The 24,391-nt window shown below is 39.5% G+C and overlaps 1 protein-coding gene across 6 annotated transcripts in view; it reads right to left on the bottom strand.

The window, feature by feature from the left end:
* LOC131026717 (uncharacterized) overlaps nucleotides 1–24,391 on the bottom strand; it is a 109,447-nt gene that overhangs the window by 9,450 nt on the left and 75,606 nt on the right. For all 6 annotated transcript variants that reach the window (XM_057956649.2, XM_057956651.2, XM_057956653.2 and 3 more), the window contains 3 exons: nucleotides 2,692–2,840; nucleotides 2,335–2,527; nucleotides 2,050–2,169 (listed from right to left, as the gene is read on the bottom strand). In XM_057956649.2, coding sequence (XP_057812632.2) covers nucleotides 2,050–2,169; nucleotides 2,335–2,527; nucleotides 2,692–2,840 — 462 coding nt within the window. The remainder of the gene's footprint in view (nucleotides 1–2,049; nucleotides 2,170–2,334; nucleotides 2,528–2,691; nucleotides 2,841–24,391) is intronic.

The following is a 24,391-nucleotide window of genomic DNA, read 5'->3' as shown; positions in this document are numbered from 1 at the left end:
CCATCACCTTCATTTTGTTCATCTTCCAAACTATATTCATCACCATTAATATGCATTGTTTCCCATTGACTCACATCTTTTATGCATCGTTTCCCAAACTGTTCAAATTTAGACCAGAATTCATGACTCAAGAGCCACATCCCTTCCAGACTCTAAAATCTCTTCCTCATCGTCCATCACGGCCAACACCTTGCTTCTCCTTATAAATTTTCCTCGAGTTATTGGTTGTGGCAATTCCTCATCTTCATCATCCGCAAACTCAATTGTCTCCACAAAGGGAATGTTTGCTACTACACCTGCATCACTCTTCAATGTCACAAGTTCATGGTTGCTCAAACCATTTATACATGCCACAAGTGCATCACGAGTTGAGAAAGAAACAAACCCAGCATCCTCTTCTTCATTTTGCAAGAGTGAAGCTTCCTTGTCATCTCTCCACCGGTCTCGTTGAACAGAAGTATTCTTATTTTCTTCATCCCACCAATGTACACGATGGATTGTTTCAACTTCCATAGAGGTGGGTCCCCATATATCTTTCTCATCATTTAACGATTTTTCCAAGGCATCCTAATTCTCAGTCTCTACTAAAACATGCAAATACTCATCTCGGAAGGATCTGGTTTCAGGTCTTTCTTTTGTTGTAGATACTCCATATCACACCCAGAAGCTATTGGGCTTTTATCAGACTCCAACGTGCCAAGACATTCTTCAATGACCAAATCAGCTTCATCATCTAATTGATCCAACAACCCCTTCCTAACAGCCCAACTCTCACACAAAGGCAAATCTGAAGTAGGATGAACAACTCCCACTCCAGGGTAACTCTCTACTACATAGAAGCATGCAGCTCTGGGATCTAGCAACCAAACATCTTCCATCTCTGCTCAATTCTTAACAACTGCTCCTTGGCTCTAACCAAGCTCTAATACCAATTGTTAAATAATTAAAAACCTTAAAAAAGCAATTTTAAATAGAATTAAAGATTTAGAAACAATAAACAAGACACAAAACACCAAATTTGTAGTGGTTCATCAAATTGGCTACATTCACTTTCAAGTACGGGAAAGCTCTTATTAATCACTGTCTCTGTTTTAATTACAGCAGCATATATATAGCATATCTACATGAACTGGAAAGTCTCCCAAGAAGAAATGAAGAGACAGCTGGGAGAGGAAAAGAACAAAGAAGCTGAATCGTCCAACCATTGGACTTCACGCACAACAGGGGGTGACACTTAATTCTAATATCTAAATCAACTTTATCATTGTCGTTGAATTCGCATGCCCCATGGGTGTGGGGATATTAATATTTTATTATAAACTTATAGGATATAATGTCAGGTGCTTCACATTTCGAATAGCTGTCTTGAACAGCAGTTTGCCCAAAAATTACCGTTCCTGACAAATTGGTGAGTGGTTGCCTGATATGAAGAGGAGCAACACAAAATGGAGGCAGAACTCGAGGTGTTTGATCCGTTTTTACTGTTTGTGCCTGTTTGAAGGATGAATACTCTTTATCAAGACACTTGTGCTTATCCACTTTTCTGTCATCACTACTGGGCCTGTTTCTACCATACTATCTAAAGCCAAGGCCATGAGCAAAGAAATTCTGTAGGTGACCATGTTTGCCTGTTTTGATAAAAAATCCACTCCAGATAAGAGGAGAAAACATATTGACTTGGCCACATTGTTTGCAGATTTTGTGATGTATTTTTAATTTACATTGAAATATTTTCATTTAACTTGCCCAAAACTTGCTATAAGGGAGTTTGAAAACTCTGTAAGTGCAAGGTTTAATTTATGGAGTGAAAATTTAGAGAGCTTAGCTGCCTGAAAAGGTTTTGATTTTGTAATATGTTTTTTATTTTAGCCTGGGCAATCCAGTCTGTGACTGGGACGAACCCTCGGGTACCTCTCCATATATCCAGAGCATGACCACTGAGGCTTGATAGGGGAACCTCTAGGAACGAACCAATATTCTAAAAGAGCAACAATATTCTATATCAATAGCATAAAAATTGTACTCTTGACAACCATTGCATGAAATTACCTCCAACAATTTTCGCCCATGACGTAAAACAAACACCTTCATATCACCAGAAAGAGCAGTTGATTTTTTAAACCAAGGTAAATGCAAGTTCAGAGCACCAAGAAAGAATGTTGCCCCTGCCTGAAAACAAAATTTGCATTAGTGAAAATGTAATGATATATCCATTGAAAAAACATGCTTCGTTAACAAACTTATACGACACAATTACAAAAGAAAAAACTAAAGAGACCATTTCTTGCTGTTATTTTATCTTCTAAGCCAATCAAGTAAGATTGGTAAACTTACTGCACAAAACAGTGACTTTGATTTAGGGGGAACAGAGGAGTTGGCAGGTAGAAGACTGGTCAATGTGTCGTTGTCAACTGGACTTTCTTCATCCACGATCAAACCTATACTTGTCCTTGGCCAAGACCCACGGATTTGTGCAATAAATGAACCTGCTGTAGGCGTATGACTTCTTGCTAAAGATCTTGCTGACCTAAGAAGAATAGAAATATCGAGTAAATTTCCTAGTTCTGATCCTTGAGCCCGACTGATAGAAATAACAGAAATAAATTACATCAAGAAGCAATGGCTCAATGTTCAAACTGATCTAGAATGAGAAAACAAATATATTTGAATGAGAAATAACAAATATTGTACATATAATATAAGTCTCTTCCAGTATATATATGTCCAGCTAATTGTGAGGATGCAACAGGTATTGGTGAAGTTGATGCAGGTTTCGCCACAGATAAATCAGTTGTTTTTTCATCCATATTGAGCTTAGATGCATCCTCTTTTGGTTCTTCCTGCATATGAAAATTATTTATCATTTTTACATGAACAAACAGAACAAAAAAAATAACATATTCCATGGATCAAATTCTTCAAGAGAGTCATTGATTTAAATTGTGTGTAAATTATGTATCCTTTTTTACTTCTACAAGCACAAGGACAAAAAAGCATACTCCATGAATGAAATTCTGCAAGGGTAAGTAATTCAGTTTAGATTGTGCAGGCAAATCATAAAAGTCTGACATATTTCAAGTCTAACATTCACTTTCAATCTTCACATAATCAGGCAAATTGAAATTTCTGCATGCTCAAAGACTTGAAAATTGAAACACATTAACCAACACCATATTTATCATTTGCAAGCTTCAAGACCACCTCAAAAAATGCAAGAGGACTTTAACAAATCAAGTGATATGGAAGAAATGCATGAAAGCACTGCACTTAGAAATAATCACACAAGTTGACGTTCATCACAATCACTGGAATGGTTTACAGAAACCTTTGTCAAGTCAATTGATAGGAAGCAGAATCAGATGGAATTACAATCACTGGAATGGTTTAGAGAAACCTTTGTCAAGTCAATTGATAGGAAGCAGAATCAGATGGAATTCTCTTCAATCTTAAGTGAGATCCATCCAGAAGTTATGACTCAACAACCTAGAGGTAAACCTTGTTTTCAACACTTATTGCAAAGAACAGAAAGAAGTGTAATCTTACACTGGTTTCAGTTTCCCTTTTGTTGTGAGGTTAACATCTTCTGTACAGTTTATTGTCTCTTAAAAGATAACAATATGACTACAAGACACACTTCAATTGTTTTATCATGCCATGGCCGCTTTTAATGAAAGATACTTCTCAGGATTTTATAACAATTAATAAATGTCATTCTACTCTCCTTTGCAATATATTGCAATCTGGCCTCCATCTTTCTTCTCTCAACAAAATGCTTTAATTGTTTTACAATGATGTTTCTTCTAGTTTCGATGTTAGGAGGAGTTAATAAGGGTTTGAGTTACCTTTTACCATTCATTTTTTCCATTCATGAATCTTTAGTTTCAAGTTTATTAACAGTTAATTAGATATATGTGATACAATGCTATTAAAGTTTTATAACTAAGTTGATTGTATGAAAAGATTTGGGATATGTAATGTGTTTTCCACACTCCCTTTGAAGGATCCATGTTACGACAAATGGATTTTTGAGTCCATTATAGAAATTTTCTTATCTCTCAAATCATTCCCTGCAATCCATGTGACTATACAAGAGTCGCAATGTATGAGCCTTTCTCTTAGTTTCCAATGCCTAGATTCTGCTCACAGCCCCTGCTCAAAGTTCAGCTAATTCAGCCCATCCGAAAAACCTTCAATATTGCATCTTCCAATTCTAGACAAATCCTTCATGCAATCCTTTTACTCACATTGGTCCCACTCCCTCCATATGATTGACTTCGCCATCTTTCTCATCTTTTTGATGACTCGGCAAACTTAAGTTCTTGCAAGCCATTCATCATTCCATCCAACTACATAGGTTGTTCCCTTCCGAAAACATTTGATTTCACAGCAAGTCCAAACTCTCCACTTGTCCCTTTCTATTTATTAAGCATTTTCTTGACTACAATAGTACACCCATGTTGGAATTCCCTGAAATGCGCCAACCATTGAATTTCAATAGAATCCAATGATGCAATGATGGAGCTTCTTTTTCATTGACTTTTCCTTTTTCTACCACCCTGTTGTGACCATTTCACACATCGCCCCATCGCAAATGGGGACCCCCTCTTTTTGCTTGTTTTTCGCTCGTTTTTGCTTTCGTTTTTAGGGTTTTGTTAGTTAGTTAGTTGTCTGGATTTAGGGCCAAGCCTTAGGGTTTTAAATTTTGCCTTTTCAAGCCAAAATCCAGTTGTTTTTTGAGAGCTTTTGAGCTTCTTTTCTAGAATGCAAATTTTGAATGCAATGATTTCGCCAAAATAGTCTAATTTTCAATTGGAATGTTCATGCAGAGCTTAAATTTGTCTAAGTGTTGAAAGTGAAATGTGAATTTCTGTCCGATTGAATATTTTGACCAAATTTTGACCTTTTTGAATTTTGATCCTGGGCATTGGAATTGATTTGTTTTCGCCTCGTGAAGTGTTAAAATGTGAAAAATCTTGTTATTTTGGCCTGTAGGAGCAAAATCGCTCCTGTCCCTCAGTGAAGGACGGGAGCTCATTTTCAAATATCTCATCATCCTTGCAGAGTCCAGACAAATTTTACGTTTGAAGTGATGGAGAACGGCGAGATCTTTCCATTGAATATAAATTGAAGATTTTCATGAGCACAGAAATGCCTCCAGGAGGAAAATCGCTCCTGTCCCTCAGTGAAGGACCGGAGCTACAATTCAAATTTCGCCTTGTCCTTGCAAGATTTCGAGAGCTTAATGATTTGAGGACGTCCAAGGGAGGACGCGTTGCCAAATGAATATAATTTGATATGCAAAAACGAAGGAAAATGACCTATATTGACTAAATCGCTCCTGTCCCTCTCCAAGGGACCAGGGCGAGGTACCTTGTAGCTCTCGTCCCTCTCCCAGGGACCAGAGCGATTTCCTTCATTTTGCAAAATCCAAACAAGGGTCAAGGCAAGTTTACGTTCAAAAACAAAGGAGAACATGAGATGAATGCGTTGAATATAAATTGAAGATTTTTGGGACGTCCATAACAGTGTTAAATGCCTAGTTCGCTCCTGTCCCTCAGGAAGGGACCAGAGCGATTTTTGATATAATTGCTTTTCTTGCAAAGTTACAAATGATGTCGAGGCATGGACGAATAGAGTGAAGAAGGACGAGTCCGTTGAATATAAACTTGGAACCTGGCAAAGTGAGATGAAGGCCACAAGGGGAGGATCGCTCCTGTCCCTCTCCAAGGGACCAGGGCGATACAATGATGATAATACTCCCTACGCAAGTTCAAGGTCGTTCCTCCAAAGTTCAAGGCCGATCCAAGTCAAGACGAAGGGTGGCGAAGACATTTTAGGGCATTTCCATCAAGCGCAAGGTTGTAAAGGTCATCACATGGAAGGAATGTGCACTCTAAGACCCAGATCGCTCCTGTCCCTCTCCAAGGGACCAGAGCGATATTTCCATTAAGGCATCGATTTCAAAGGATAAGCAAATATTAAGTTACCAAGAGGACTTAAAGGACGTCATTTCACGCAATGAAGATAATTGCAAGTTGGTAAAAACAAGAACAAGCTCGCAATGATGAACTTCGCTCCTGTCCCTCAGGAAGGGACCAGAGCGATGTTAGATGCATTGGCCATTTCATGCAAAATTTACGTAAGGACAAGACGTTGCAATGTTTTATGGGGTCCATGCCGTGATAAAAGATGATATACAAGAGTTTTTGAACGTAAAATGATCACCATTTTGAGCATGGAGGCTATATCGCTCCTGTCCCTCTCCAAGGGACCAGGGCGATTTGCTTTGGATTCCTTGTTTGTTTCAAGTTCAAGCTAAGTCAAGACGTCCTAAGATTGCATATGGTCCAAGGCATCGTTTGAAGATAATTCGCAAGGGTTTTGAACGTCCAAACATCGCCAAATAATGTAAAGGCCTCACATCGCTCCTGTCCTTTGGACAAGGACCAAGGCGATATCATCAAAAGGCACGCATAGATCAAAGCCAGGCGAGGATAAGCAAGGTAAGGGACATCGTTGGGATGACGTTGCAAAGGAGATCGAAGTGTAAAGTTGCCAAGGTCAAGGAGAAAACGTGGATCGCTCCTGTCCATCTCCAAGGGACAAGGGCGATGGTCCCTTTGATGCGTCCAAACACATAATGAAGACAAATGGAATAAGCGCGAAAGGAATGAGCATAGACGTTATTCGCCTTACAATGGAAGTTCGAAGGTCAAAAGATACAAGATGAACGTGAAGACATGGAGATCGCTCCTGTCCCTCTCCAAGGGACAAGGGCGATGTTAGGCAAAACACATGATATTCTTTGAAAATCACGTTAAGACAAGGACGCACAAGGTTTTAAATGGCATTTGGAAGATGATACAAGGAAAGGATCGTACCAAAATGGAGAATTTCAAGCAAAAACCTTAGGATCGCTCCTGTCCCTCTCCAAGGGACCAGGGCGATAATGGTCATGAGATGCACTTGCTCGCACAGGAATGAAATTCAAATTTGAAGGACCCAACAAACATCGCAAAATCAACATGGAGATGAAGGAGTTGAACGTTGAAAACGCAAGAATCATGCCAAAGATGGTGAATCGCTCCTGTCCCTCTCCAAGGGACCAGAGCGATGAGGTACGTCCCTTTGTTTTCCAGTTTTGGCGCCAAATTAAACAATTCAAATTTTCCTTAAATGCTAAATCGATTTAAAAATTGAAAATCCATTTTTATTTAGCATTTAATATGGCGTTATCTTTTATTAATTATTTTTTTTGCCTTTATTAAAAATCGAAATTCTCATTTAAAAAACGCAAGGCATTAATAATTAATTATTTAATTAATATAAAAATCGATTTGAAGCGCCCACTTAGGCAAGTCGGCCTTGTTATTTTATTGCAAATGATTTAAAAAGTGGTTTTATTTGTCAAGTCGGCCTAAGGGGTGAAAGGATATGAGCGCTATTTATAAGGGGAGTGAAATGTTCATTTTCACATCATTATTTTTATCCTTCACATGCGATCTTGAGGAGAAGGAAAGAAGTGCGATTTCAAACCAAAGGTGGCGCTAGTATCATCTTGTGTGGAGTGCGAATTGCGTTGAAGACCAAAGGTGGTGCGAATTTCATTCATCCAAGGGTGGCGCTTAGTTATCAAAAGGTGGGGCGAACTTGAAGATCCATCTAAGACCACGCCAAAGGGCGAATTTGAAGATCATTTAAGACCACGTCTAAGACAATACTTGAAGATCACGTTCTCTCCAGAGGTGGCGAAGTCGATTTTGAGGAAATCATATTGAAGATTATCTTATACCTCAAATTTTGCCTAGGCGAATTTTGTTTTTGCATTCTAGAGTTAGCTCTCTATTGAGGTATGGCGATTTAATTATTATTGCTTTATTCGTTCATCGTCATATTTCAAATTTTGTTGAATTTTGATTCTTGAATTTCTCTTAGCTCAATCGTTGTTTTTTAGGAAATGATAACTCTAGAGACTTATCATGATGTTTCCTAAAAAATTTATCTCTCTTATTTACGTTATTTATTGCAAAATCTATTTCTTATAATGAAATGTTGTGTAGGTATGGCGACCCCAAAGGCGGGAGCATCCACCAGTCGCTCGGCTCTCATGAAAGAAGATCAGAAGACCGAAGAAGTGGAGACCAAGATCATGTCTAAATGGAGCAACATTGGAGATACAAACTTGGGGAACTTTAGCACAAAGAAGTTCCGAGAGGTCCCTTACATCGGCAAGCCATCACCTGTCGCCCGGAGAATTATAGAGAGTGGCATCATCAAGGCGGCCGGTTTTCCTCCAGCCATTCAGTGCCACGAGTTGATGATCGAGTGTGCCCGTCATTACAATCCACAGTCCAGGACAATTGTGTCCAATGAGGGAAACACTTTGGCGTACCTTTCAGAGGAAGCCATAAGTGAAGCCTTCCATCTTCCAGAGCACAGGAACATGATATACAAGAGCATTGAAGGAGCCAGATCAGTGTACGATGATGATCCAGATGCTTGCCTAAGCATAATTAACAAGAACTGGCTACTTAAGAGTCGTCCCCGTCTGAGCAAAGTACCGAACACACCACACAGGATTGATTTCCAGGAGGAGTACAGAGATTTGATTACCATGCTCAACAGAGTTACAGGAGCACCTCATGCCTTCTATTTTGAGAAATGGATGTTTTACTTCATCCAGGTGATTGTTCAAGGAAAGGGTACAATACATTGGGCTAGGATAATTAGCCATTGCTTAGACGTACAGTTGAGAAGACTCAGGGCTACTAAGTCCTTCCACATGAGTTCATACGTCATCTATGCCTTAATCAGGAGCGTTGAGTACGCAGGACTACCTCACAGAGGAGTGATTGGAAGAGGACCCGGTGAGGTCAGAGTTTGTGAATCCTATACCTACTTGCATCATCCACCAGGGAAGAACTACAAGTTAATCAATGATACTTTCACGATGAATATCACAAGGACGTTGCAAGGAGGGATTCACAACAGATTATCTCAGGATGCCCAGGAATTCATCAAGAGGTACGGTGCTTGGTTCATTCAGTTTCCCAAGTTCACTTACATTAGAGTGTATGGATGTCCTTTACCTCCATACATGTCGCCGAGGTACCCGACAGACAGAATTGTGTTACTTGAAGTAACAAGGCAGTTGGCAGCATATGTGAAGGCATTCAAACACAGACATCAGAATGGAGTTCAGGTACCTATTATTTTGGGTAATTCAGTTGAGGTATGTCCTAATGTCTTAGCCATGGATGACGCAGAGAAGGAGTTAGCCTTGTATCCTTTTTCATCTTTTGCTTGGAGGAATAGTTTTGATCCACATGGACATTTAGAGGAGACGGTCGGTAGAAGATTTAGACATGAGCACCAAATTGAAGATTTTATGATGAATCTCCTAGATGATCTCGAAGTGAAACGAAAGATGCATTCTAGATTGCCTTTGGATTTCATCAGGAAATGTAAGATTTACAGAGTGGCCGACCAAGCTCAGGACAACGGCAGGCACATCCAATCTTCATATGATAGAGAAAGCAAAACAATAAGTTTGAATTGGAATGAGCCCGAGGCCGTGGATTTAGATGATTTGATGGCACCAGTCTTGTCTTGTACTCGCAGATGGGTAGACGTTCAGCATCAGAAGTTGAGAGAACAAGGCATAGCCATGTCTTTTACTTTGGAAGAAAAGCCAGCCGAAGGTGGAGCCAGTGTTAGTGAAGGCAATCCTAATCCTAGGAATTCAGGTGAAGGTAACCTTCGATGTGCTAGTGAGGGCAATCTCCATTCGAGAGGTTCGAAGAGAAAGGAAAGATCAGAAAAGAAAGAGTCTTCCAAGAAAAAGCAAGGTGCTAACAAAGATCAAACACCAGGTGCTTCTTCCAGACCAGAGGATAGAACAGTTCGAGTGGAAGAGTCCATGGAATCAATGGTACAGAATGATAGACAGGAGGAAGGACAGGCACAGCATGTTTCATCCGATGGATCTCTCCAAGACTATGATTTAGATAATGATAATGAAGTAACATCTCCTCCCAGACAAGAAGAAACAGTACATAAAGAAATTCAAGTTCAAGAGACAAGATCAAATATCCCAGATTGGTTGAAGGAAAGATTGACTAAGGTGATCGTAATTGAGGACGAGGACAGTGCAATTGATTTAGAGAGCCTCGTGGGACGTTCACATATGACAACAGAGAAGAAGAAGGCTACAAAGATGTCCAAGATGATTCGAGATGAGACTGGATCTAGAAAACTGCAGATAGCTACACCGGCAGCAGACAAATATGAGGGTGAGATCCTAGCAGAAGACTATCATATACAGACTATTGAGTTAGGACCATCCACAGCAGAGCAGACTTTAGATGATGCCACCGACACATTTGAGGCATTGAAGGACAAGCTTAGAGAAGAAGTAGAAAAGAATAGAAAGCTTGAGAGAGAGGTCGGTGCATGGAGGACATATTTCAGTCACATCAATGAACCTTTGGGACGTCAGGATCCAGTTAGATCACCATTGCAGGCATTACCCCTTCAATCAATCAATGAAGCAAAAAGATTCAGGAACCTGGTCCAGCGTACATGTGGTTGGATGGATAGATCTCACACGGTGGCCATTGAGTTTGTTACAAGGATGTCGAAGATCACCCATCAGGCTATCCAAGTTCTTGAGATTATTCACAGATTGATGGCAACAGTAGCTGCATTTGCCCATACCAAGGACGTTGTCATCCCTGTCTTGAAAGTTATAAGACACACATCCAGAAGAATTTTAGCACAAGAGAGGATCTTAGAAGGTGATTCTCACAGTTTGTTTCAGTGGTCAACCTTACTCCATATAAAGAGTGTTCTCTTTGAGGACATCAGTGTTAGATGTGTTCAAGTTGAGGAGGTGATCAATCCGATCCAGGACAGAGTATTTGAGGTACTTCGTACCATTCTTGGCAGAAGGATCGAGGTCAAGACAGATGTGGATTTACAAGAATTTGAGGATAGAATCAAGATCATCTTTCGCAAGGACGCAGATGTTACAGATGAGCAGTATGATCAGATGTATGCCACCATGCTCCTGATTGATAGAACAAAGGAACTTGAACCTACTTGGGACACAGCTCTTCTAGATGCATTTGATCAGGTTATCCACTTAGAAGAGAGTATCAAGAATCTTCCCGAGATTCCAAGCACAGAAATCGAAGGAATCGTGACAAAATTCATTGCATATGCTAAGAAAGAGAATTGGAAAGGGAATAAGATTCTAGATGAAAGGTTGTTACAGATGACATGACATCTTGTTTCTCATTGGTTGATACCTCCTAGATTTTTGTGCCAAATTTAATATTTGGCTATGTATTTAATATTGTTCAGTAAAAAGGAGGTCATTTGTAACAAACCCTAATTAGGGTTTAGGTGTCATGATCTTGTCCATTGATTTACTTTTAATCTGGACCTTTCATTGTAACTGGGGATGCTATTTATACCCCCATTTTTCATTTCATTTGGTAATAGAAAAATAGTGAATAAGTGTGAGAGATAATAGTTGATGTAATAGAGAGATTAGAGTTAGAAGCAAATTTTATTTTGTAGCAAGATTGAGTCTTGAAGAGAGAAATTCAAGCAATTGTTGAATATGATGACTTGGAAATCAATAAAATATTGAAGTTATGGTGTTTTGTTGCAAGTTTCTTGAGTTATCTTCATGGTTGTTGGATGTACTTGAATCATGCTCAATCAAAGTAGTTTGTTAATTTGAAAGACTAAGTGTGAGATTTGATATTTGGTGGGATTCGCAATCCAAACCACTAGCTTCTTGCTGATTGTAGGAACGCTTTGCGTGGTCGACTGGACAACATTTTGAGTCCTTAACCTTCAAGCATTTTCGTATCTAGGATATGTACCTTCGTAGTAGTGTCCTTGGTCTTTGATGCATTGAATACCATTATTACCTTAGAAGATCGCACTAATTTCAATTGAGTTGTTATCTTATGGCAAAATTGAAGTTGGTTGAGTCTTGCCAAATCTCATTCATGCTAAGTCGTTCATAGGGTTAGGCTAGATTAGACTTACTTAAACCCTGTCCTTTTGCCATTTTTTGAAAGTTCCTTTTAGATTAGTAAAATCTTCGAGCCTTTGAATCCGTAAGACGCCTTGAAGGAAACAGCAAATCACATCATACCACTAAAAAGCTTGTCCACACGTGGAGACCCCACTAAAAGAACCTTGGAGTCCATCTAACTGATCCTTTTCGCAGATCTTCAGCAGTTAGAGACTATTTTCTCAAGAGAGGATAAGATGCCTGTCGGTATTTTATTCTGTGTATGATCGTGTACAAAATATACGTCAACAGTACCTTCGTAGTAGTGTCCTTGGTCTTTGATGCATTGAACATCATTATTACCTTAGAAGATCGCACTAATTTCAATTGAGTTGTTATCTTATGGCAAAATTGAAGTTGGTTGAGTCTTGCCAAATCTCATTCATGCTAAGTCGTTCATAGGGTTAGGCTAGATTAGACTTCCTTAAACCCTATCCTTTTGCTTTTTTTGAAAGTTCTTTTTAGTTTAGTAAAATCTTCGAGCCTCTGGAATCCGTAAGACGCCTTGGAGGAAACAGCAAATCACATCATACCACTAAAAAGCTTGTCCACACGTGGAGACCCCACTAAAAGAACCTTGGAGTCCATCTAACTGATCCTTTTCGCAGATCTTCAGCAGTTAGAGACTATTTTCTCAAGAGAGGATAAGATGCCTATTGGTATTTTATTCTGTGTATGATTGTGTATAAAATACACGTCAACACACCCTAACCTTGCAATGGGCCCTACTTCAACCTTCTTTCTCTCTTCAAGAATTTAAGCTCCCTCCGCACTAGCACCTTTCCATTTGCACCAGCCTTAATTTAAAAAAGTTAGCTCACAATTTGGAGCTTCCTGAATTACCCTTTATCAAATGACACTAGACCCTCCCAAGTATCTTTGTACAAAAGTAATCTCCCCTCCTAGTCACATCAACAGTATTATTCCTTACACCAAGTGCATTGAAATGTCCCCTCACAATTTTTTTCAATTTTACAACAGAATAATTTCACCCATTAGCTTTAGCAAGATGAAACATTGAGAGCAATACATATTGGCAGTTGGACCAGCCACTTCCACTTTTCAGCAGGATAAAGAAATGCTATAAATTAACAACTACTTGGCAGTATAACCAACCAATTATAAATCCAAGAAGACTAAAATTAAAGGAGACAATCACTCAACCACTTATTCAACGGTAGGACTAGAAATACAAACTATCACTCAACCACTTATTCAGCGGGAGGATTGGAAATAACAAACTATCACTCAACCACTTATTCAGCTAGAGGACAGGAGTACAAAATAAAATAGAGATAGGCGGTAAGCCAACCTCTTCCACTTGTGCAGTGGGTGATACAAGAAGTATAGTGCAGAAATAAAAATGGACTGTTTCAGTACTACTAAATACAGCCTTACAATGGCAACTATGCAAAATACTTGTCAGTATGTCAAGCTCCAATCTCTAAGAGATACGAGAAGATACTCCAAGAAGCTACAAACATGAATATTGAAAAATACAAGCCAAAAAGAACACTTTACCAAATCTGAAATAACACACCAACAACACCAAGAATCAGAACAGTTGCACTGTGAAGTCCGTATCTCCTTCAAGACACCTCCGAATAGCTCCAAATCAGTGGCAAATGAGAGCTAGGAAGGCGACGCCCAATTCTCAACCAGAAAACTAATCCAAACAGACTTCAAACATTTAATGCATGCATCCTGTTGTGACCATTTCACACATCGCCCCATTAAAATGGGGACCCCCTCTTTTTGCTTTTGTTTTGCCTGTTCTTCTCTCTGCTTTTAGGGTTTTGAGTAAGTGAGTGAGTTGTCTGGACTAGGGTTAAGCCTTAGGGGTTTCTTTTGGATATTTTCAAGCCGAGTCCAGTCAAATTTTGAAGATTATTAAGCATCCTCCCGATGATTTCAATTTTTGAAATAAGGTGAGCCTGTCAGGAAGTCGGGTATGTCTCAGGTTAGGTCTAGTCAAGGTTTTTGAGGGAAAATTCAAATTTTGTCTAAGTGTAGCATTTTGAAGATGGAATTGTACATTTTTGCCTAGGTAAATTTTGGTCAAATTCTGGAGGCAAGATGATGCCTGAAACAGAGAAATCGCTCCTGTCCTTCGCTGGAGGCTCAGGGCGAATTTTATTCTAAGTGCAATTTCTCGTTTTGAGAAGGCTTGCTAACTGGTTCCCGGCCTTGAAGGGGACCTAACCTTGCCTGGTGAAGTGATTGAAGACTTAAATTATGGATATTTTAGCTTAAAAGGGTAAAATCGCTCCTGTCCCTCCCCCAGGGACCAGGGCGAAAATGTTTTTTTAGTGCATTTTGGTCTCTGACTTTGTTAATTGGTTTTGTGCAGGGTCTCCAGGGGAGATGATTGGACGTGAATTGAAGATTTTAAGGATTTTGAAGATTTGAAAATGATGAAATTTGAAGGATTAAGATGAATTCGCTCCTGTCCTCCACTGAAGGACCAGGGCGAAATGATTTATTTTGGTCATTTTTGGCCTTGGTTGATCGAATTGAAGCATTAAGGACACAATGAAGGATGAAACGAGCATAATGGAACATCCAGACTTAGTTAAAAGCAATGAAAGGTTGAACTTTTGCCTAGCAAGGTGAATTCGCTCCTGTCCCTCACCAAGGGACGAGAGCGATTTTCTTTGCACACACCTTCTTGGACCTTTTCTGGATTTGGGCTCTCGTTCATGGATTGTAAAAAGATGATATCTTCCCCAGCAAAGGAAATTTGAGATGAAAAGTGAAAAGATTTGGCCTTGAGGACAAAAGGCGCTCCTGTCCCTCACTGCAGGACCGGAGCTTGTATTCCAAATTTGCATTATCCTTGCAAGATTTAAGTGATCTCGCAATTTGAAGAGGTCAAGGGAAGTATGTTTTGCCCGTTGAATATAACTTGAGTAGGCCACGAAGAAGAGAATCAACCCAAATGGCAATAGGCGCTCCTGTCCCTCAGCAAGGAACCAGAGCAATTTTCAAAGGATGCTCCTGTCCCTTAGCAAGGAACCAGAGCGATTTTCTAACAAGGCAGATATCTTGCAAAGTTAAGGCAAGTTTAGTGTTTGAGATGAATGGAAGAGGGCGTAATGGATCCATTGAAGATTATTTTGAGGGCTAGCAAAGCACAAGTGAGCTCATAATAGCAAAATCGCTCCTGTCCCTCACCAAGGGACCAGGGCGAAAAACACATTTTCTAGCTTCCCCCTCCAAATTTGGACGAATCCAGGCCAAGGCACGAGATTGCAATAATATTTAAAGTGCTTCAAGATGGAATTGAGTTGCAAAGACCATGAAATTCAATGAAAATTGGCAAAATCGCTCCTGTCCCTCACCAAGGGACCAAGGCGAAATTTTCAAGTATGCCTAATTGCCTAACATTTTGAAATGCTACTTTTGTTTCCAAGACTCAAGATAGAATGGAGAATCATGTTTTATGCCTTAAGGGTAATTGGAGGTTGATATGGTCGAGAGTTTGTGCAATAAACTAAAAGGCGCTCTTGTCCTTCACTGAAGGACCAAGGCGATTTTCATAAAATCAACAAATCCCCTCCAGAATCGCGCCAAAACAAGGTTGTGCAAAGTGAGAAATGTCTTTCGAAAGATGATGAACAAGGAATCGCCTCCAAGAATCAACAAGCCTAGGCTCAAATACAAAAATCGCTTCTATTCCCCACTGGAGGACAAGGGCGAAAATCTTTGGAAAGCCCATTTTGTCTTGAAAAAGCGAGTTGAACATGCATAGAACGAACAATGAAGATCATTGCTTACCCCCAAACTTGAATTGGCAATTTAGAAGATAAGGATCAAGGACAAAAGACAAAAATCGCTCCTGTTCCCCACCAAGGGACTAGGGCAAAAATGCTTTAAGGCAAGCTCCTTCCAAAGATCACATGAATTGAACTTAAAGTTCCAAATAAAATGCCATTTTGAACGTCAAGAATGAGGTTTTGAACGTAAAAACGAGGGATGCCAGGTCTAAAATGAAAAGGCGCTCCTATCCCTCTCCAAGGGACCAGAGAGAGGTTATTGACATCCACTATTTTTCACCATGCCTAGGCGCCAATATTCTCCAAATCGCATTAAATGCCAATTTCGCTAAAACTCCAAAATATTTTAAAAATTAAATTGGCATTTAATAAGGGTGCGTTGGTATTTAATAATTAATTTAAGCCTTGGAAAATCGATTTTTATTATTATTAAGGCCTTTGAAATTAATTATTATTCAATAAAAAATTAAAAGATAGAGCGCTTGAGGTATCATTTTAATATTTTTGTAAAGTCGGCCTCTTCTTTTATTAATTTTTTTGTTTATTTTTGGTTTTTATTTTACCAAGTCGGCCTATGGGAAAAGGAAGTGGTGAGAGCCTATATAGCATGGGTATGTTGAGCGATTTTCATCAATCATTCAATCATTCATTCAAAGTGCGATTTGGAGAAGCAAGGAGTGCGAAATCTGGTCTAGTTGGAGCAAACTTTGTTAGAGGCTAGAGTTGGAGCGAATTTTGTTGAAGGCTAGGGGTGGTGGAGTTGATAAAGGAAGCGCATTTTGAAGACTTCGATCTACCTTTTCCCTAGCAAATTTTCCTAATTTTGCATCATTTCTTAGAATTAATCCTCAAGTGGAGGTATGGCGAGATCTTCCTAGTCCAATGTTGAAATTTTGAATTTTGAATTTCAAATTGCGTAGTTAAATTTAGGAAATGATAATTCAAAGATTTATCATGAAGTTTCCTAAATTAAAAGCTTCAATCTTCCTTTCTACTCTATATGTTTAAATTGCAAAATATATTACTCATTATGAAATGTTGTGTAGGTGTCAAGATGGCAACCCCAAAGGCGGGAGCATCCACTAGTCGTCCAGCTCTCATGAAGGAAGATCAAAGGAATGAAGAATTGGAGACCAAGATCGTGTCAAAATGGAGCAACATTGGAGATACCAACTTGGGAAACTTCAGTATGAAGAAGTTTCGAGAGGTCCCTTACATTGGAAAACCATCACCTATCGCAAAGAGAATAATTGAAAGTGGCATCATCAAGGCGGCCGGTTTCCCTCTAGCAGTCCAGTGCCATGAGCTGATGATCGAGTGTGCCCGCCATTATGACCCACAGTCAAGATCGATCGTGTCCAAGGAAGGAAACACTTTGGCTTACCTTTCAGAAGAGGCTATAAGTGAAGCTCTCCATCTTCCAGAACATAAAGATATGATTTACAAAAGCTTAGAAGGAGCCAGGTCCATGTATGAAGATGATCCAGACACTTGCTTGAGCATCATCAATAAGAATTTGTTACTCAAAAGTCGTCCTCGCCTGAGCAAGATTCCCAACACACCACATAGGATCGACTTCCAGGAGGAGTACAGAGATTTAATAACTTTGCTCAATCGAGTTACCGGGGCTCCTTAGGCCTTCTATTTTGAGAAGTGGATGTTCTACTTCATCCAAGTAATAGTTCAAGGAAAAGGAACGATTCATTGGGCTAGAATTATTAGCCATTGCTTGGACGTGCAGTTAAGAAGACTGAAGGCTACCAAGTCCTTCCACATGAGCTCATACATCATATATGCCTTGATCAGGAGTTTCGAATATGTAGGGCTACCTCACAGAGGAGTGATTGGGAGAGGACCTGGGGAAGTCAGAGTATGTGAGTCTTATGTTCATTTGCATCATCCACCAGGAAGTGACTACAAGTTAGTCAATGATACCTTCACGATGAACATCACCAGGACATTGCAAGGCGGGATTCACAATCGGCTATCTCAAGATGCACAAGAGCTGGTAAAGAGGTATGCTGCTTGGTTCATCCAATTCCAAAGTTTACATATATTAGAGTTCATGGGTGTCCTTCGCCTCCCTATATGTTGCCGAGATATCCAACAGACAGGATGGTGCTACTTGAGGTGACTAGGCAGTTGGCAGCTTATGCAAAGGCATTCAGACACAGGCATGGAAATGGAATTCCTGTGCCTATCATACTAGGGAATTTAGTTGAGGTATGTCCTAATGCTCCGGCCTTAGATGATGCAGAAAGAGAGTTGGCCTTATATTCATTTTCATTCTTTTCCTTGAGGGAGAATTTTGATCCTTATGGGTATATAGAGGAGACAGTTGGTAGAAAGTACAAGCATGAATGTCAGGTAGAGGACTTTTGGATGAATCTCTCAGATGATTTAGAAGTGAAAAGAAAGATGCATTCCAGATTGCCTTTAGATTTTATCAGGAGATGCAAAGTTTACAAAGTGGCTGATCAAGCTCAGGACAGTGGCAGGCATCTCCAGTCATCCTATGATAGAGAAGACAAGGCAGTGAAGATAGATTGGAACGAGCCTGAGGTTGTGGACTTGAAAGTTTTGATGGCTCCAGTTTTGTCTTGTACTCGCAGATGGGTAGATGTACAACATCAAAAGTTGAGAGGGCAGAACATACCAATGACTTTTACTTTGGAGGAAAGACCGAGAGAAGGAGGAGCAAGCGCAAGTGAAGGCCATCCTCATCCTAGAAGCACAAGCGAGGGCAATCCTCATCCCAGAAGCGCAAGTGAAGGCAATCCTCATCCTAGAGGCGCGAAGAGGAAATAAAGACCTGAGAAAAGGGAACCCTCCAAGAAGAAGCAAGAGGCCAATCGAGATCGCTCATCCGGAACATCTTCTCGACATGAAAAAAGGGCAAGTCAAGGACAAGAAAAGAAGACACCTGAAATCGAGGAGTCTATGGAATCAATAGTACAATATGATAAACATGAGGAAGGACAGGCATCTCAACGTTCATCAACTCAATCTCCCCAAATCAATGAGCTACATGAAGACAAGAATGATGATGAAGTGACATCTCCTCTCCGGAAAGAAGAGCCATTACCTAAAGAGATACAAGTTAGAGAGACAAAATCTGCCATTCCAGATTGGTTGAAGGAGAGACTAACAAGGGTAATTGTGATTGAAGATGAAGATAATGTAATTGACTTAGAGAGCCTTGTAGGAAATTCTCAGGAAGTAACAAAAAAGAAGAAGGCCACCAAGATGTGCAAAATGATCAGAGATGAGACAAGGTCCAGGAAGTTGCAAATAGCTACACCAGCAGTGGACAAGTATGAAGGAGAAATCCTTGCAGAAGAATATGATGTAGAAACTTTTGAACTTGGTCCACTCACCGCTGAGCAGACACTGGATGAGGCAACCGATTCATTTGAGGCACTTAAAGACAAGCTTAAGGAAGAAATGGAAAAGAATAGAAAGCTTGAGAGAGAGAGAGGTGCTTGGAGAGGCTACTTTAGCCATCTCAATCAGCCTTTGGGACGTCAGGATCCAACTGTGTCACCTGTGCAGGCACTTTCCCTTGAATCAGTTGGCGAGGCAGAGAGAGTCAAGAGTTTGGTTCAACTTATGAGCTCTTGGATTGACAAATCCCACACAGTTGCCGTTGAATTCGCAACCAGAATGATGCAGACAATCCATCGAGCTATCCAGGTCCTTGAGATCATCCACAACCTAATGATAACAGTAGCCGCCTTTGCTCATACTAAAGATGTTATCATTCTTGTTCTTCAAGTAATCAAGCAAACACCAAGGAAGATCCTAGCACAAGAAAAGATAATGGATGGAGGAGCTCATAATTTACTCCAATGGTCAACTCTACTCCAAATGAAGGAAGTTCTTTTTGAAGACATCAGCCTTAAATGCAATCAAGTTGAAGAAGTCATCCATCCAATTCAGGATAAGGTGTTTGGGGTGTTATGTACTATTCTTGGCAGAAGGATCGAAGTTGAGACAGATGTGGATCTTTAAGAGTTGGAAGAAAGGGTCAAGGTCATCTTTTGCAAAGATGAGAATGTTGTCACAGATGAGCAAAGGGATCAAATGTTCGCTACTATGCTCCTGATTAAGAAAATCAAAGAACTCGAACCTGAATGGGATGCATCTCTTCTCAGGGCCTTTGATCAGGTTATCCACTTGGAGGAACGAATGAGGAATCTTCCTCAGATTCCTATTGCTGAGATTGAAGGAATTGTGTTTAGATTCATTGCATATGCTAAGAAGGAGCATTGGAAAGGGAATAAGGTTCTAGAAGAGAGGTTGTTATAGATGATGTGGCACCTTAATTATCATTGGTCTATGTTTCCTAGATTTTTGTGCCAATTAAATATTTGGCTATGCATTTAATATTGTTCAATAAAAAGGGGACTTTTTGTAATAAACCCTAATTAGGGTTTAGGTGTCAGAATCTCGGCCATTGATCTTCTTTTGATCTGAACCGTTCATTGTATTTGAGGATGCTATATATACCCTCACTCATTTTCATTTTGTAATAATTAGAATTAGAAATTAGAAAGAAGATTAGAGCCTTTAGAGAGAAGAAAGTATTTTGTAGCAAGATTGAGCTTTGAAGAAAGAAATTCAAACAATTCTTGTCTATTTTGGCTTTGAGATCAATAAAATATTGAAGTTATGGTGTTTTATTGCAATTTTTATGGCTATTTTCATGGTTGTTCACTTTCTTGAATCATTCTCAGTCGAAGAGGTATTTAAGTTTGAGGGACTAAGTGTTGGGCTTGATCTTTGGTGAGATTCACGTTCCAAACCACTAGCTTCTTACTGATTGTAAGAACGCCTTGTGTGGTCAACTGGAGATATTTGGATTACTTAAATCTTCAATCATCATTGAACTATTGATATGTACCTTCATGGTAGTGTCTATGATCCTTGATGAATTGGAAAATTATTAGTCACCTTAGAAGATCGCATCAATTTCAGTTGAGTTGTTATGTCTTGGCAATATTGAAATTGGTAGAATCTTACCAAGTTTAGCCTACATTGAGTCATTCTTAGGATTAGATTAGAATTCATCCCTTGCAAACCCTACCTTTTGATCTTTTTGAGAACTAGTTAGTTTTAGGAAATCTTGTTCCTGCAGCTCGGAAAACGTAAGGCCCCTTGATGAAACAGCATTCATAACGACCACTGGTGCTTATCCACACATAGAGACCCTACATCAAAGAACATTGGAGTCACCCTAATTGATCCTTTTTTGCGACATCTTCAGCAATCAGAGGCTTTATTCAAGAGAGGATAAGGTACCCTTGGGTATTTTATTCTGTGTATGATTGTGTACAAAATACACGTCAACACATCCCAAGGTCACTTCTAGCATGGTACGACCTGCTCGGAGAGGGGCAATCTGCCTTAAAAATCCAGCTCTTTGCTATAGCTCATGAAAATTAACAAAAAGGGACGCCTAGCAGAGAGGAATCCAACAAGCCAATACCCAGAATGATCAGACAATCAGGCAAGGAGACATGATCAAATAACTGCTTCAGCCATGGACAAACCATCAACACATAAAATCTCGCTAACACTCAGACTACTAAAAATACAATAACAAAATCTATCTCAATGAAGCTCATTCTATTCCTCTGAATGAGAAATATGCTCTCCAACAGCTAGGTGCTATCTCTCAAGCACGAAACTGGCACAAGTTAGGAAGCTCTCAACTTCGAAGCTCAAGTCTAGCACAAATTCAGCAGCACTTCGTTACAAATATTCATGGATGTCCAAATGAGGAGTAGGGCCTTGTATTTATAGAAAACAACTCCTCAAATTCAAATTCAACTCCCTCCAAATTGACATGAAATCAAATGCCAACTTGGATGCCCAAAGCAATGTAATATTTGTCTTTATTTTAAATCATATATTCCTCCAAAAGGGATGCCCACTTAAATAATTGTTTGCACATTGCAAATTATAATCTTTTAATGAAATAACTCCAAAGTGGACATCCAACCTTAAGTCATAAAAATAATGCTTTTAGCACCAAATAGACCCCTTAAGTCATAACATAAGTCACATGCCTAGGCCATGGGGAAACATTAAAAGTATTTAAAAAAATAGTTTTTTTCCATGTATTGAACACTACCATAGAGAGCTAAAGGCCAAAGATACTGAAAACTACATTGCTAGAAATAGCCTTAGAACTAGACCACAGAAACTTGCGAAAAATAGTACTTACTATAAATAGCATACTGCTAAAAATAGTAAGTGTTTCCAAAGTGATTTTAACCACATTTTGAGCAGTTGACGCGACTTACTAAAATAGTAAGTCCCGAAAAGTCTTCGGATCCAATTCCATGTCACACCATTGCGAAGCTCCCTGAAAACCCAAAAAAACCCAGAGAAATGAGCTAACTTCGCCCCCACTTACTAAAAATAGTAAGTTTATCAAACTCCACTGCTTGCTACGCATATACCATCATTGCAAAGCTTTTTGGAAACCCAGAAGGAATCTAGAATCAAAACTCTAAAACTCCAACATGCAAGCCACCAAAATTGTTGAAAAAAACTCCTAGAAAGTAGGAAACCCTAATTTCTACTCCCGACTAGCCTATGGGTCTCCGGAATAGGCTAATGGCCAACTCAATTAATTACGGCTGAGAAGGGGACATTACATGCATCTGACCAATATTAGTTTGATATGGCATCTTCCACTTCATGTTCAACAAATACTCTATTACTCCTATTGACCATTGTCAAACAGTCACCATCTAATTTTCGTCATGGTTGGCAACGATCTCTCCATCAAATTCCATGGATTCTTTGTGTTATAAAACTGATGTGTGGCATATGCATTCATAGGAGCATTTCATGGACTCAATCGCTTTTTAGGATCCAACTGTCTGTAGTTGAAGCTTTAACTACCACATGTAACTCATTTTGTTTGTTGATTTGGTGTCTTCAATTTATACAAATCATATGGCAAATGTTGCAGACCTACCAACATTTTCCAAACTCCTTTGGTTGCTATTTAACACTTCTCATGGTTGTATAAATGTGTTTGCCCACATGTGAACATGTCTAGTTATGCCTCTCGAACTAAAGTGAATTATCTATGTTTATTGGAATTCCTACTAACCACAAATGTGAGTTAATGTTGTTTTGCATACAAAAAGGTTCACATAAATTGAGGTAGACCACCACAATCATATATGTTCACAGAGAAGAGTTGGTTGTGCAGTAGAGATATCTATTGGTCCCCCTTCTTTGGTAGTCTTTTGCCTACCCTTTTCTTTTATTTCTCTAAACCTACCTCCTTTTATAGCCCTTATCCTCCTATCCCCTTACCTTTAATTAGTTGATTAGGTTGGGCTCGTCACTAAAGAAAGATTCTATTCTACATTGTTAGTAATAGTATCATGTTCAAATAGTTTATCTCTAGGTGTAGAACAGAAGAGAAAGTGGGCCTTCTCCAAAGGTTCATGCAACTATTGTGCACGGGTTCCCCATCTATCAGAGCTCCTCGGATACCAGCAAGATTAATGGACCAAAATTTTTATTTTTGTTTTAAATGGTGAGTGGTAGTCACAATTGTAAGGTCCCCAATGAAAACCTTCATTTGTCTATAAAAAATAAATATTGGATGGGCATTACTATAGTGAAGATTAAACTACTCGATGTAAAAGCGTAATGTCCCTCCTAGGCCTCCACTTGCAATTTTACCAAAAATACAATTCCAACTCATGTCTCAAGAACATAATTCAATTTCAAACTTTACTCCATAGAATATTGTTAGTCATAACACTAAATTTTCAACATTATATATATAGTAAATTCAATTCACTATAAAGCAACTTCCTTTGATAGTCATATTAGGAATTCATGATGAACGTATCCAAACCCGCCTCAAAGGGGAGATTCCCTTGTACTACGAGAGGATGGGTAGGGCTTAGTCCGTCCATTATGGGTTGTCATACTTGAGGGGAACCCTCAAGTCCAAGGGCACTCATTCGCCCTTTGGCCCACGATATCCATTGTGGGTTGGCATACTTGGGGAATTCCCCAAGCCCAAGGGCACTCATTCACCCCTTGGTCCATAACATATGGCAGGATCATAAACCAACTCCATCCCTCAAGCCACCTTGAAGATATAGCACCCTCCATTATCAAACCCAAGAGCACTCATTTGCCTCCCAACCCACAAGTGCCACATCTCAGGGTGGCATGCTTGAAAAGACGCATGAGGATTACCTTCCTCAACAAGCATGGGAGCACTCATTCACCTCTCGATGCATGAGCCTACATGTAGTGTCCATCCTTGACTTGATTTTACTAGACTCGACTTTTATTTCATGCTTGATAGACTTATCTAGACTATTAATGGTGTTTTGGATTATGATTATATATGTGTTTCAGTTACTCATTATGATGCTAGACATTATTGGACATATGCTATTTTGATGATTCAGATGGATGATGATGCTATAATTATTGATCATGTGATTTGATGGATATATGTGCTTGATGGATTCTA

Source organism: Cryptomeria japonica, chromosome 10, assembly GCF_030272615.1.
Source record: "Cryptomeria japonica chromosome 10, Sugi_1.0, whole genome shotgun sequence".
Lineage (NCBI taxonomy): Eukaryota > Viridiplantae > Streptophyta > Pinopsida > Cupressales > Cupressaceae > Cryptomeria > Cryptomeria japonica.
The sequence above is the reverse complement of the archived record's forward strand: the minus strand, read 5'-3'. Positions and strand labels throughout refer to the sequence as shown.